The 14,392-nt window shown below is 40.9% G+C and overlaps 1 protein-coding gene across 1 annotated transcript in view; it reads right to left on the bottom strand.

Moving 5' to 3' along the window:
- Positions 1 to 14,392, bottom strand: part of galnt16 (UDP-N-acetyl-alpha-D-galactosamine:polypeptide N-acetylgalactosaminyltransferase 16) — a 54,748-nt gene that overhangs the window by 14,763 nt on the left and 25,593 nt on the right. Inside the window, exons 5-7 of the mRNA XM_088648672.1 lie at positions 11,466 to 11,531; positions 7,069 to 7,190; positions 5,194 to 5,281 (exon numbers count right to left, since the gene is read on the bottom strand). Coding sequence (XP_088504798.1) covers positions 5,194 to 5,281; positions 7,069 to 7,190; positions 11,466 to 11,531 — 276 coding nt within the window. The remainder of the gene's footprint in view (positions 1 to 5,193; positions 5,282 to 7,068; positions 7,191 to 11,465; positions 11,532 to 14,392) is intronic.

Below are 14,392 nucleotides of genomic sequence, written 5' to 3'. Positions count from 1 at the left end.
CTTGTGACGTAATTTTAAATAGTTATCATACTCTTTGCTTCAGACTTTGTGCTGAAACGTCGAGTCAGTTTTTTTTGCTCTTAAAATAATGCCAATATAAAATATTGAGGAAAACAAATGTGCTTTCCCATCCTCTCTGACCAAATCATACACAGCATGATTACACAATAGTACACAATAATTTCACAGCAGGAGACTATACAGTATACTGTATATGGGCTAAAGACCTGAGCTGCAAATCTGCAAAAGATTTGATCTGGCCAGAGATGTTTGAAAATGTACTGTATATTTGAAGGCTAAACCTACAACCACAGTATTGCATTTCTGTAGCCAGAGCAAATAGCTCTTGATGCGGTTCACATTGCACTTGCACTTGACAGAATCACACAATCTGGGAGCACAGGTGACAACAGAAAAAAGAAAACTGCACTAATAGAAATCCTTAGAAAATGTAATAAAATAAAGTGCGCCTGCAAAGTATTGCTGAATATTCGATATTTGCTGATCTCTAAAATGAGAATAGAAGTGCCTTTACAGAAAACACTAAGGTGAATGAGGTGCAGTTCGGTTAATGGGAGGAAAAGATTTTAGCAGGCAAACGTAAAAGTTCACCATTCAGATCTTAAACATACTGAAACTACTGTTACTGCAGACCACTTCAGAAAGCATTACTTTGGTGTCCTGCGTGAGTCATTTAACTCAGAAACAATTTCAAGCTTTCACATTCTGTATTTTTATTATAGAAGTTGGTTTGGGGTGTCAAAACATCACTATTATTTTTCTAACAATTTTCTTTTTTGCAAATTTGTGCAACTAATAAAGAGTTCTCTTTGTTTAAGAAAACTAGAACACTTATAAAACACTTCAAGAAGAGATTCTGTTGGGGAATAAAGGCTCCAGAAGTTAAACCTCTGCAGCAGTTTGGCTTGATTTGGTTAATTAGTCCAACTCTGATGTCCCGCTGAAAAGCTTTCTCTAGCTGGAAGCTAAGCAGAGCCCTGCAGTGATGGAAGGGCTCACAAGGAATATAATAGTTTCTTCATGCATTATTTTACTGGGAACTTTTTTATTGGCTTTTGTTATCCCTAGAGCTATGCTAATGTTAAGCAATCCATGAAGCATATACAGTACGTAGCTTTAGCAGACTTTAACATCTTATATTCCATGCAGAAGAAAACCAACAATAACTAATTTCAGGGGTCTTAACTTCGGGAGGGTCCTCCACAGTACTTCTCAGTTGATGGAGTTGAAGGTTTCTGTGAGGACAACAAAGGTCATAGATAGAGATTACTGAGTATACCTAGTGGGCAGTGAAGCCTCTTGATGGCCTACACCCATAATGACATTCTGGGAGGAGCTCTTGAACAAGTGGAAGAAGCCAGTTCAGGAACGTTCTCTTGAGGTTCTTTCTGTTGATGGAAAGCCCGTTGTTCCCTCTATACAGTAACTTCCAGCTGGACTTCTCAATTTTCCAGAGGATTGTCACAATCGCAGCATCAATGAGATTATTTCCTCATTCCCGATCCTGAAGAGGAGTGGAGTGGTGAAGACACTTGAAGACCATCACCTCTGGATGACCTGTTACTTTTCATCTGCTTAATGGTCTTCCAGTAAACATTCTTCTCAGGAATTAAGAGGATGCCAAGGTCACCTCTAAATTTGTGCTGAGGGATGGAGTTGAGAGTATCAAGAAGGGGAGGTATTTGAAAACCTCCTTCCTAGGATTCCTTAACAGCTCTATTTCCAGATGAGCTGGTGAACTCAAGGGATATACCACAACTTGGTACACCAAATCAACTCTTTGGCCACAAAACCCAAGCCAATCAGAAATGCTTAGCTGGGTCTCAGGTTTTGTTGGTTTTTAAGATCATGAAAGCTATCAGCACTAAAACAACTTTCTTTGACTTTCCTGGAGTCCCGCTTAGTATTACATTAGAGTAAATGCGTTCTTCCTCGCCTGCTGAAACCCACACACCGTACGAGATCTTCAACTCGTTTGGGTCAAAGCAGAATAGTAAAAACCATGAAATCAGTCGTGGATCAATCTTAAATCTATGACTTCTTTTGAAATTCCTTGGAGGGGAAAGCCAACTGTTTTTTAAATTTTTTTTAATCCATTTTAAAAGGGAGATTTTCAAAGGTAGTGGCTTCCCTTGAGAATGAAGATCCAGCTTGAGTTGCAAGGACAAAAAGAGTGTTAAAACATTACTCATGTAGGCTACACATGGAGTTTTGGGATTTCAAATTGGTTTTATTTGGAGAGAGAAAAGGTGGAGCATCTTTTGTTTTGCAGCCACTGGCTTTGAAACTTTTTCATATAACTAGACTAACCACTAAGTGGTAAACAAGCAACTTTTTCTATTGACAAAGCAATATTATTAATTAACTTCAGTCCATTTCTCACAATAACATACTATTTGGGGGTACCAAATGAAAAAAAAAGAACTCCAACAACTGTGCAGGATGTGTTTTGTAATCCGGAGACACAGCCTGGACTAAAACTAGGAACCTCTGAACTACAAAACTATGTGTGCCTGCTTGCCCCCAGATGTGACACATATCCAGCTGAGCCCTGCCAGACCAAAGTGGGGGGTGATTTGGTTGGTCGACCCCATGTCTACTGCAGTAAACGTGGTTTGTGTTGCTAGCTGGATACTTGTGCACCTCAGTAGCAATGTCCGTTTTTAAGATTATAGGTCAAACATTCCTGTTCAAGATCCAGAAATCACAGTGCAGAACAAAGTGGAGAGCTATGTGTGGTACCTTAAACCACACTTGTGTGTATATTCACGCTGTTTCTCAGGACAAGGTGTGTCTTTAGTAGTAAATGTTAAAAATGCAATTGGCTGCTCCAGTTGTTAAGGATTGCTGCTAGAGTTTAAAAGGGTGAGAAAAAACTAGGAATTATATACTGTATAATTAAAACAGGCATATTCTCCAATATCAACATATGCTTTAAAACTATTTAAGATGTTAGTAACACACAGCCTGTTCTTTGAGTTTGTCTTGTATTATAACCAATTGAGACTCAAAATAAAACAAACAAAATCCGTTTTGTCAAAAAACAAAAAAAACTGGCCAAAGATGACTTCAGAGTATTTGTTTAAGCGTCTGCTCGGTGGTGATGTAACGCATACTCCAGTCAAACACGCACAGAAGAAACACTAAAGTGTCTATTACACTGCCAGATTTCAGTCCTGCAGAAAACAGCTTGTCTGAGCTCTACTGGCACACAATTGAGTCTATAAAAGTTAAGACCTTAAATGATGTATACCAGGCAGGAGCGGCAGTGAATTGCCAATGTTCTGTATGCTGTGTGTGCAACCCTGGATTACTGTGAGAGAAGTTAACCTTCATTCATTGTCTTCCAACTGAAAGGAAAAATTTCTCACTTTTCATTATTATACTACTGTTCATTGTTTTGTATTGTTAAAAACAAGTAAGAAAACTCAAATAAGATCATGCTGATTTAGAAAAGGGATGTCTAACCCTGGTACTGAAGTCAGTAAGCACTGCATTGTTGCTCTGTCAGATTCCAAGTTCTGCTCCATCACCGGGGCCAGAAGTGTGATATGAAGAATCTCCACACTTTAGGAGGTGGATGTGCATTGATTTGTTTCTCCCAGGATGGTACTGAGCAACCTCTGGGACTAATGAATCAATGTGGAAGATACTTTCCTTGTTACTCATTTGACACGATTGTCCATGTTATTATGTATGATTTGGTACTTTCTAACTCTCATGTGGAATGGCAAATGCTTGTTTTCCAGAACAACCAAGTTTTTACAGTGCAATAAGAGTTCTATGCAGTCTTATTTATAGAAAGTCCTTTTTCGATTAGTTTTTTCTACGCTTGACCTTTAAATGTGCCCACACACGCACACCAATCCCTTTCTTCCTACTCATCTAACACGCAGAAAGAATGGCTTTGTAAAGAATCAATATTAATTTGGATCAAAAAAGTAACTACAAATGCGATGTGAATGTGAGGTGGACAATACAAGGCGTGTGATTGAAAACAAAGAAATGAGATCGAAAAGAATTGCATTTCCAGTCACTAGAACACAAATGTGGGATACCAATCACATTCTGCTAACACTCAATAAAAACATCATCAGCAAGGGATGAAACCCCTTGTCTCTACGAATCATTTCAGCAAATGAGCGACAGAGGATATATACAAACAGAACGGATAAGGAGGAGTGAAAGCAGTGTGTGGTCAGCCCGTGCTGCTCGGTGAAGGGTGGACATGCCAGGGTGGGGGCTGGAACAGGCTGGCGATGTCTGGGCAGGGCAGGAGTCTGGAGTTCAGGGAGTAATAAATATAATAAATATAAAGTAAATAGTAATAAATATAATATAAGGCCAGCATCCATATCACTCTGCAGCTCACAACAGTGAGCCTGGTCAGTACCTGGATGGGAGACCTCCTGGGGAAAAAGTAAGGTTGCTGCTGGAAGAGGTGTTAGTGGGGCCAGCAGGGGGTGCTCACCCTGCGGTCCATGTGGGTCCTAATGCCCCAGTATAGTGACGGGGACACTATACTGTAAACAGGCGCCGTCCTTCGGATTAGACGTAAAACCGAGGTCCTGACTCTCTGTGGTCATTAAAAATCCCAGGGCATTTCTCGAAAAGAGTAGGGGTGTAACCCTGGTGTCCTGGCCAAATTCCCATTGGCCCTTACCAATCACGGCCTCCTAATAATAATCCCCATCTATGAATTGGCTTCATTACTCTGCTCTCCTCCCCACTGATAGCTGATGTGTGATGAGCGTTCTGGCGCACTATGGCTGCCGTCGCATCATCCAGGTGGATGCTGCACATTGGTGGTGGAGGGGAGTCCCCATTACCTGTAAAGCGCTTTGAGTGGAGTGTCCAGAAAAGCGCTATATAAGTGTAAGCTATTATTATTATTATTATTATTATTATTATTAAAAATCTGGACCGGCGCGTCTTCTGCTGTAGGAGCCTGCCATATTGTTGCTGTTTCACTATTATATGATGCTTTTAACTTAATATGATTTGTGCAGGCCTAATGTTTTTATGTTTTACACCCTGGAAAACTGCCTTACTCATTCTTCAAATTGGCCGTCTTGACAGCAGCTATGGGTGCTAATCCAGTTTGACTAGTGGCTCTCTGGGAAGAATGTGTCTGTGCGTTCTGTGAGAAACTGAATGGCCCCACAGACCTACCTCCTCGGAGATCTGCTGAGGCAGCCAGGTAGGCAAAGTTGTCCAGACTGATGACGTCAATAATGGGACTGACCACCCGCGTGTGATCCTGGGGAGAAAGGAGACCAGGAAGTGCAGGAGAGGAGTTAACAGGAAACAGAGCTTGGGAGAAGTGTGTCGGTGCAATAGCACTGCCCTGCTGGCACAGTGGTGCTACTGCAAAACAATGAACACACAACACTTTCTCACGCCTCCATTAGGCCAGTTCCCTAGTTTTTATTTTGTCTTTGGAACTAAAAAAGCTGGGGAATAAAAACAAATCCTAAAAAGACTGTACTTAATGGCCCATTGTGTCTTCTAGGTTATAGCTGTGCAATAGGACATGAAGAAACAACACTGTGCTTGAGCTGTGGTCTCCTGTTGCCAAGGAAACGCCTTGGTGCAGGAAGACGATATTACACAATCCCCTGTAAGCAGAGACAGTTCTTATACAGATTCCACTGCCCATCCCTCAGACCTTATCCCTAGGGCCAACAGTAAGCCACTCAACATTTACTTGGGAGAAGGCTTTTGAGCAATGCACATGTGGTTTATCATAAGTGTGGACAGCCCAGGGTAACAAGGAAGATTCTCAATCCAAAGAGGTTTCAGGCCTTATGACTGGCTTATATCGTTTATGATAACTCACAAATATTCTCTTATCTTTGAAAATCTTAAGTTCACATCATGTGAAAAGACTATATGACAGCAATATGACAGCTTTCATTGTTGACCTGTAGCTCTTCTGCTCTAACTTCTGCCAAATTACACAGCTTGCACTTTCCAGCTCATCAAAGCAACAAATGCACACAAGCACACACATGGAAACATGGAAGATGTTTGCAACATTGATTAAATGTCCACAGTAAAATGACAATCAGCAGAAGTGTATATTTTAAACAGACAAATTGTCTTTCTTTTTTTTCCAGGGATGGAAGAGCAGATATTGCATCTTCGAGGAAGACTATATCTGGTTTACTCAGAACATTTTCCAGTCCACAGTGTAATTATCAGCGGTTCGCTGGGGCCAAATGTTCTTACTGTACAGTCAGTGGGCTTGTTCCATTTTGAGCTAAGCATCTTGCTGTGGTTGCGCAGGCTGTTCATTTTCAATACGGTACAGCACTGCGAGTTAAACAGCTATAAGGAGAGGGGCCCGGCATGGCTCTGAATGCTGGGCCTTTCTGCAATAGCTAGGGGCAGAGATAAAGTGGTCTGCTCAGACAGCTGCTTCTTCAGCCCCAGCTGTCGGTGGTCTCTCTGGGAGATATCACGGAACAGACAGGCTTTCACAGCGTCCCAGAATAATGAGAGTTCCTATGACATATCCTGGATGTATTGAATGTAATAAACATGATTTATTCCTATAATTACATTCGATAAGATAGAAATTCACCTGCTGTACAATGACAACGCTGGTTTCAAAATAAAAAAAATAAAATAAAAAACAACTATCATGCTGCTGTGTCCTATCTCGGCACAGGTAGTGGGAATATTTAATTACTGCTGGTATTGCTTCCTTCTAGAGAAATAAGTTTGGCTTAGGAGAGCCTAAACCAATACACCTGACATACTGTACCTCCCCCTCATGATGGTGAGCTCATTGTAGGAAATAGAAATATTTTGCAGGTCTGCTTCAAGTGTGGTGTTTATAGCATTATGACATTTTCTGTTCATTTTCATATGGCAATACGCTGTACTTCAATAAGTACAGAACGTTACTGAGAGAAAATTATTTTAAAGACAAAACTGGAACATATCAGTCATATACAGGGTGTAAGTGGTCTCTGATAGTAGTCCAGTGGGCGCTGGGAGACTATCGAAGGCCAGGGAGCAACGGGCTTGTCCAAGCAGTACCTCTCTCACTCGCTGGAGCATGGGCTGCAGCCACTCGGTGTTCACCTCGCAGTGACTGTCCAGGAAGGTCAGGATGGAGGCCGTGGCCGCCTCTGCCCCTCGCACCCGCGACCGGATCAACCCTGCGGGGCACAGAGAGAAGGAGATAGAGCAAAGAAGGGGCAGGGTGCCCAGAAAGCTGGAGCTTATGCAAGATAAGATCTTTATTGGCCATATACAATTTCTTGTATTTGGGAATTTGTCTTTTCACATACCCCAGCTTGCTCTCCATGAGACACACAGACAGGGAGAGAAGCTTGGGGGCAAAGCACAGGGTCAGCCATTTATATAGCATCCCTGGAGCAGTTGGGGTTAAGGGCCTTGCTCAGGGGCCCAATGGACTAGGAATCCTCTACCAGCTGCAGGATTCAAACCAGCAACCTTCCAGCCATAGGGGCAGATCCTTAGCCACAGAGCCATCGCACCACGCGTTGTGTTGAACAATGGACACTTCACTTGTCTTTCCACAGCGACAAGCTGAAGATACTCAAGTGCCTGAAACAGCCTCTCCTGGCTGGTCTCTCGTCACCTCGGCCTCATCTCAAACAAATGCGATCTCTTCATTTCTTCTTCCTCTCTTCTTTCTCTTGCCTTCACCCAACTCTTCCCTTGCTCCTCCTCCCAGCTCCAGCATCTCAATTCATTGCTATGTTTTAGGGAGCTCTTGAGTTTCCAGAATCTGCCTCCTTATCCTACTCCTACTTATCACATTTTCACACTGTTTCCAGCCTTGTATAAATCATTCAGGCATATTATGCAATCTAATAAAGTATTAAGTTTTATCACACTTGCATTAATTTAAAATGTATTTAACACAATTTTCCTGGTAATTGTGTTAATTATGAGGGTGTTCCATCAGTTCATTTAGAAAAGACACTTCCTCCAAAAAACAAAACATTGCAACTTGTAACTCATAATGAGCCACTGGAGACCATTGACATTGACATATTCTCCATCAGAGTTATGTAGGTAAGGAGTCATTAACTTCCATTCAAAAAACAACATAAAACAACATCCGTGCACCTCAGACCATGCAAAAAAATAAGATGCTGCGTCATTTGATTTCCTCGCTGCATGTAGAAATTCAAGAAGAATTACCTTAACCAAAAGCAATAATAAGAAAATCTGTTTCTAATTATGTCCTGACCCAGTCAGTTAAGATGTTTGTTATTTGGCTTTTATTGAGAAATTTAATTTCTCACCAGCTCGTGTGACTAGATACTGCCGCTTGCCAGGATTTGCTAACTTGTTTTCTCATCTGTTTAATGCAGGCGTCTTTAGTAACAGCAGCATCACAGATTTCTGTAACACCAGCGGTGTAGACAGAAAGAGCAAGAGAGTGCGCACAGATCTAGGTTTGCTTATGGTGAGGACAATGTACATTCCTAGTCCTATGTGAAAAAAATATGTATTTAACGTAAAGATAACACATTTCAAATCTAATAGTAGATTACAGTTGAAAATCAGAATAATTAGTGGTGCTGAGAGGGTCTCTGTGAACTTTGTACACACTTTTCTTGCAGAAGATGCAATATTTTATAGAGTGGACATTCAGAACTGGTTTGAACTGGATTGGAAGAATGCTGGACACAAGGGCTACTATGTAATTCTATACCGTTACATACGAATGTGTGCTATGAACCTAAGTAACCAATTGTATTAAAAGAAGTTATCTTTAGCAAATGGGGAGGTAGGAAGATGTGTGTGATTTTGGAACACTGCCAATCTTGTAAGCACAGGGAAGCATGAATAATAACAGAAAAATATTTAAGGACTGTTCTAATTTAATTACTTTGAGAAAAATACACCGAGCATCTATGTGTGTTTCTCTTCCATGTGCATGAAATAAAAACTTTTAACTTCTCAGACAGACTCCTGACTGTCTTTTAAGGGGAAGCGGGGGAAACATTTCTCCAACAGTGGTCAATGCCTCAATAAACAATTTCAGAATGTTTCTCATGTGGAAGCTCCATAAACAGCATTGTGCCACTATGTAAATTTCATAAGCTATCCTCAAGAGACACAAATCTGAAAGGAGACAGCAGTATTTCTCTTGGATTGGTTGTTCTCTCGATATAATTTGACTTTGGTTATGTTAACACATACTGTACGTGACATTCATTTTTGCTCTCTGAACCTAAGAATGCATTAATTGTGTTGTGACAGGGTGTCAGCTTAGATTTACCCGAGAGGCCCCAGCTGTGGGTTGCTGTGATTGCTCTACAGTATATGAGCTGGTGCTCTCGTTCAGTAGGTGTGATACAGAAGGGTGAGGCGCTGTACACCAGGGCACTGCAGGGAGCCAAACAGCTGAGAGTATGAACGGGCAAATGAGTCACAGGAAACCAATTCACCGAAGCAGTCCAAAGGATTGACAGCTGAAACTTCTTGCTTTTTTCCTGCATGTAATTTATTCTTTCCATTTAAATAACAAAGACTTTTGCTGCCCTATAAGATAAGACCACTTTATTGGCAATATACAATTTTTCTTGTATTAGGAATTTGTCTTTTCACATACCCCAACTTGCTCTCAATGAGACACACAGACAGGGAGAGAAGCTTGGGGTCAGAGTGCAGGGTCAGCCATTTATATGGCACCCCTGGAGCAGTTGGGGCTCAACGAAAGAGGATTCCTCTGCCAGCCGCGGGATACGAACCGACAACCTTCCAGCCACAGGCACAGATCCTTAGCCACAAAGCCACCACACTGCCCCAAAATACTCAACCTCTTCCAAACTGTCAGTTCTTGACCAGCTAAATACCATTATATACAACGCTGTATGTCAGATTTTTGTACTTCATTAGTGTACAGTAAATAATAACACTAAAACACTACATAATGAAAAACATGCATGAAAACAAAGAAAAAACAAATGCCGCAGAAAACAGAGAATATGTGGGTTTCCAGCAGGAGTTGTGTTCGGTCAAGCTAAATTATAGGTCTTCGGGGTATCCCAAAGATTTTCTTTCTAGCTTTAGTATTTAAAGTTTGTTTTTAGTTGCCTTGTGTATGATCACCTTTAATGAAGCAATACAGAATATACCGCAATTTGGTAAAATATGCACTTTGTAGACATTCCAGGGACAAAGGACCATGACAAATTCAAATAAATTTATGAACTGCACTAATAGAACTGTAACCGTATAAATGGCAAACAAATTTGCACAGTAAACTGTGCTCAAGTGGCACACATGAAAGATTCTGATAAGTAGTTTGTTTTAATTAGCTTTAATCAACCACTTCTATGATTGTAGGTTTAGGAATGAATTTAAATCTCTGTTGAACATCCAGCATCCAAAAAGACTGTCATTTGTATGCATTTTCCAACTAAAATCAACAACGTGCACTCCACGACGGTAAAATTCACTGCAAAATCAAATTATCTTTCCATTTGAATGTGAATTTTTCTCATGCACTTCTACAAAATAAAAAACAAGAACGTAAAACTGTAACCATGTATAACAACAATGGAACGAAAGACTTCAGGGGTGGCATGATGGCACAGTAGCCTTGCAGCAGTGGGGCCATGGGTTCAATTCTGGACCTGGGGTGCTATATGTGTGGAGTTTGTATGTTCTCCCTGTGTTCACAGGGGTTTTCTCTAGGTGGTCTGGTTTCCTCCCACAATCCAAAGGCATATTGGTAGTTTAAATGGCTTCTGGGAAATTCTGTACAAGTGCATATCTGTGTTTGTGTCCCTTTGTGCCCTGCTATTGGCTGGCATCATGACTAAGGTGTACCCTGCCTTGCATCCGTTGCTTTCTCCCTCATGATCCTGAACTGGATGAAGCAGTTAGAAAATTCATTAATGAAATTGACTTCAGACATGTACCCTTAAAACTGCTTACAACAGATCTCTCTGTGTAAATCCATTAGGGTCAGCCACATTTATAACCATCACTGCCAGGTTGTTTCATGTGTTAAATACAGCCTCAGTGTTATCTTCAGCATCTCCCAATCACGCACACAGATGACAGTTATAAGCTATTATTTTGAAGAATAGGGATACGAGTTTCTTCAAGTTAGAAAACATCTGGCACATTTCTGGCCTACAGCTCACTGAGTGTTACTTGCTCACCCTCTGTGCCCTTCCATGTAGACTTTTCTTCCCATCATGCCATTCACCACGGCACACTATCTGAAGCGAGCCAACCATTGCTTAGCGACTCCAGTTTTAGGGATGGATGGAAACACTATCTCCATCCAAACTGTATGAAAATCTCTTAATCGCCATATTCCCTTAATTTCCTCTTCACAGGCTTGAAGCATTGATCTTAAAACCATCCGAAAGGCAACATTCCCACTCCCAAAATGGCGGCTTCATCAAGCCTCCCCTACTCCTCCACCTTGGGCTCACCTTCTCTGCGGCCGTTTCTCAGACACTTCACCTTGGGGATCTGAGCGAGCAGCTGGCAGTCTTCAGCTGGGGAGAACAGAGAGCAGAGAGCTGAAGTATGGACACACACTCACCTGTGCAGTGATACACACATTTCCTGTGTCATGCATATCAAGAGACCGCTTTTACTTGTACACCCTAAGCACTTTGTTGTTCGCTTCTCACACAAAACGCTTCAAAGATCCCAGGTCTCAAAGAGCCTTGTCCTTCATTCTAGGAGAGGGAATAACCTGTCTATCTAATCAAGGAGATTTTCCAGGGGGAGCACACCGGGCTCCAGCTGTGCTGTAATGCCATTAGCTAGGTGAGTGTGTTAATCCCCATGTAAACATGCGTGTCACTGCGTGAACATGAATGGGACACGTGGAGCAAAAATGAGCCAGATGGCTGAAAAGAGCTGGCAGCCTGGAGGAATTCACACAGGGGCCTGGATTACCATAAGGGGCTGATTTTCAACAATGTCCTCAAGCATTTTCAAAGCCTCAGAACTCATCTGTCTGAGTAATGTTATAATTGTGAAATGTAACATCTGAGCTGGACAGATGGGTACTCGCATCCAATTACCGAGCAGCAGTGGTTACTGCCTGTGCCAGTGCTCACTTAAATCTCCATTGGCAGTGTTTCAGTCATAGCCTCCATCACATTTATTAAGTTCTTTGGCAGTTTAGTCCTTTGTGACTCAGTGAGTCCAGTGAAGTCATTGTTTACTTCTAGTGTAATAAAACGTGTGTAATATCATTTCAGTTTAGTTGACAAAAATAACCAGATTTTTGCTGAACAAGCATTTTACATTGAAGTTTTAGAGTCAGACTTCATTTAGTTGTGTACCAATTCAGAATAACTAACTCAACACCAGTGTGACACAATCTGTAGCATTTTAACTAATACTAGGATTGTATCGATACCAGAACAGATACTAATTTAGCAATATTAAGACATTTTACCCACGGTCCAAGTCACATCACACTAGATTGCTCTGCTAAATAGTTGTTCCTTTTCTTGCCTATTGCAGGCAGATTAAGATTAATGTTCTATGGTTTTGGTTTTTCATCACATGACATCCTTTTACACTTAATTTTGATTAATTCAGTTTTCCCAGTTTAGTTTAAAACACTTCTGATTTTGATAGAAACCCCAGCTGCTCTTCACTTAACTTCTTAGCAACTGGATTTTGCCTGGATTCAGGTATAGCTGAATATCACTTTTAATACTAATAATATTAGAATGATTATAATAAGATTATTACTTGTTCCAGAATTCTTTTAACTTATTTTACTGATGGACAAATGGGACTTGGACAGTATTCAACATAACAAATGTAGTGTCCATCGATGAGAACTATGACATTTTTAAACAATCATGCTTAATCTTAATCTTAGTTTAATTAAGCCTGAATCGTTTCAAAAGCAGCAAGTGACTGTGCAAGCACTAATATCACATACAGCACCGAACTGAATGAGAGTGTGGAACTTCACGACCTGTACTAACCATACACTGTATCTGCATCTGCAGGAATTCAGTCAAGTCTTCATCAGAACTGTAGCAGTTGATGTCAAGTCACTGTGAGTTAGTCAGTCTCAGCCTCCTGGGCCTAGTGAAATTGCTATTGTAGTCTATTTGAATTAAATAGTGATAGTTTTCAATATGGACGGCGTTCAATGACTCATTCTTAAAGCATAAAACAATCCTTAACTTTAATGAACAGGAATTTTCCTTTTTTCTGTCAATGGCGATTTGATGATACTTACATTAGCATGTTTAGTTCAACGCCAATAAAAAAAAAAAATTCCCCTAACTCATAGCTCACAGCTATTCCAAAAGAGCTGGCGAGTACACCAAAGCCCAACACACATGTACACATTTTGACAAAGCTGGATATTTTGGACCGAAATGCTTTCCTTTGTTTCTGTTTTATTGAGTTTGCATTTTGAAAGACAAGAGAACAATGTGTGTAAAAAACACCATTTAATTTCCTTAACAAATGCTAGGGTTGTGGTTAATGATTGACAAATATTCTGGCATAAAGTGCTTCTATCCTAGATTAGTTTAGAATCATCTTATTCGGAGTGGTTTTGCAACACCAGTCTCTCTCCTTTGTGTTTTAACAACCAAAAGAAGATTTACAGAATCTTTCCCCCACTCATGAACTTTTTAATCCCTTGTTCCATCACAGCTCTATCAAAGTCTCTCGAACACTTATAAGCGACTCTCCTCATATCATTTTCTTTTCTTGAATGAGGTTTTAATTAATCTAGCTTTTAAGATTGCATTGTTTTTCCATTTGCCATCCACCCACACTAGTGTCAGTTCTGTCTTCCATTCTATTATTTGTGTTATTCAATCTTATGCTGTTGCACTAGTGTACAGTGTGGCCTGCCAAGCATTGTTAAGATTGGTATCCAGGTCCACCTTTTAGATGAGTCCTTTGTCCTGACTGGTACAATACCATCATAAATGCTGCACAAGGAAGTTTCCATCATTAACCATGAAACTGGCTGCTGTTCTGAGCAATTGTGCAGCGTGGTTTTGATTAATTTAGGGATGGAACTGTGTCAGAGGTAATCCTCATTGTCTGGAACCTTGAAGAAATAAACACCAGCTGGGCAGGTGACCAGGGTCTGAGTCAGATGGCTTTGAAACGGGAGGTGTTCTTCTCAGAACGGAGCCAAGATGACGCACAGAGAAGCGTTCAGTTCAATTGTGATCAGTTAGATTCCATTTTGAGTCTGATATTTGGGTTTTTAACCTGATCACACATTCAGGATCGATCCAAGAGCTGTTCAATGGAGAGGTAGTGTGAAGATATGCACAAGTTTCATGAGCAGGGGGACACAAAAACAGAGTTCTCCGTGCTGGAAAAGATACCTCAAAAATGTTTGTGACAGACG

Source organism: Lepisosteus platostomus, chromosome 10, assembly GCF_059453375.1.
Source record: "Lepisosteus platostomus isolate fLepPlt1 chromosome 10, fLepPlt1.hap1, whole genome shotgun sequence".
Taxonomy (NCBI): domain Eukaryota; kingdom Metazoa; phylum Chordata; class Actinopteri; order Semionotiformes; family Lepisosteidae; genus Lepisosteus; species Lepisosteus platostomus.
Note: the sequence above shows the minus strand (reverse complement) of the source record. Positions and strands in the feature narration are given on the sequence as shown.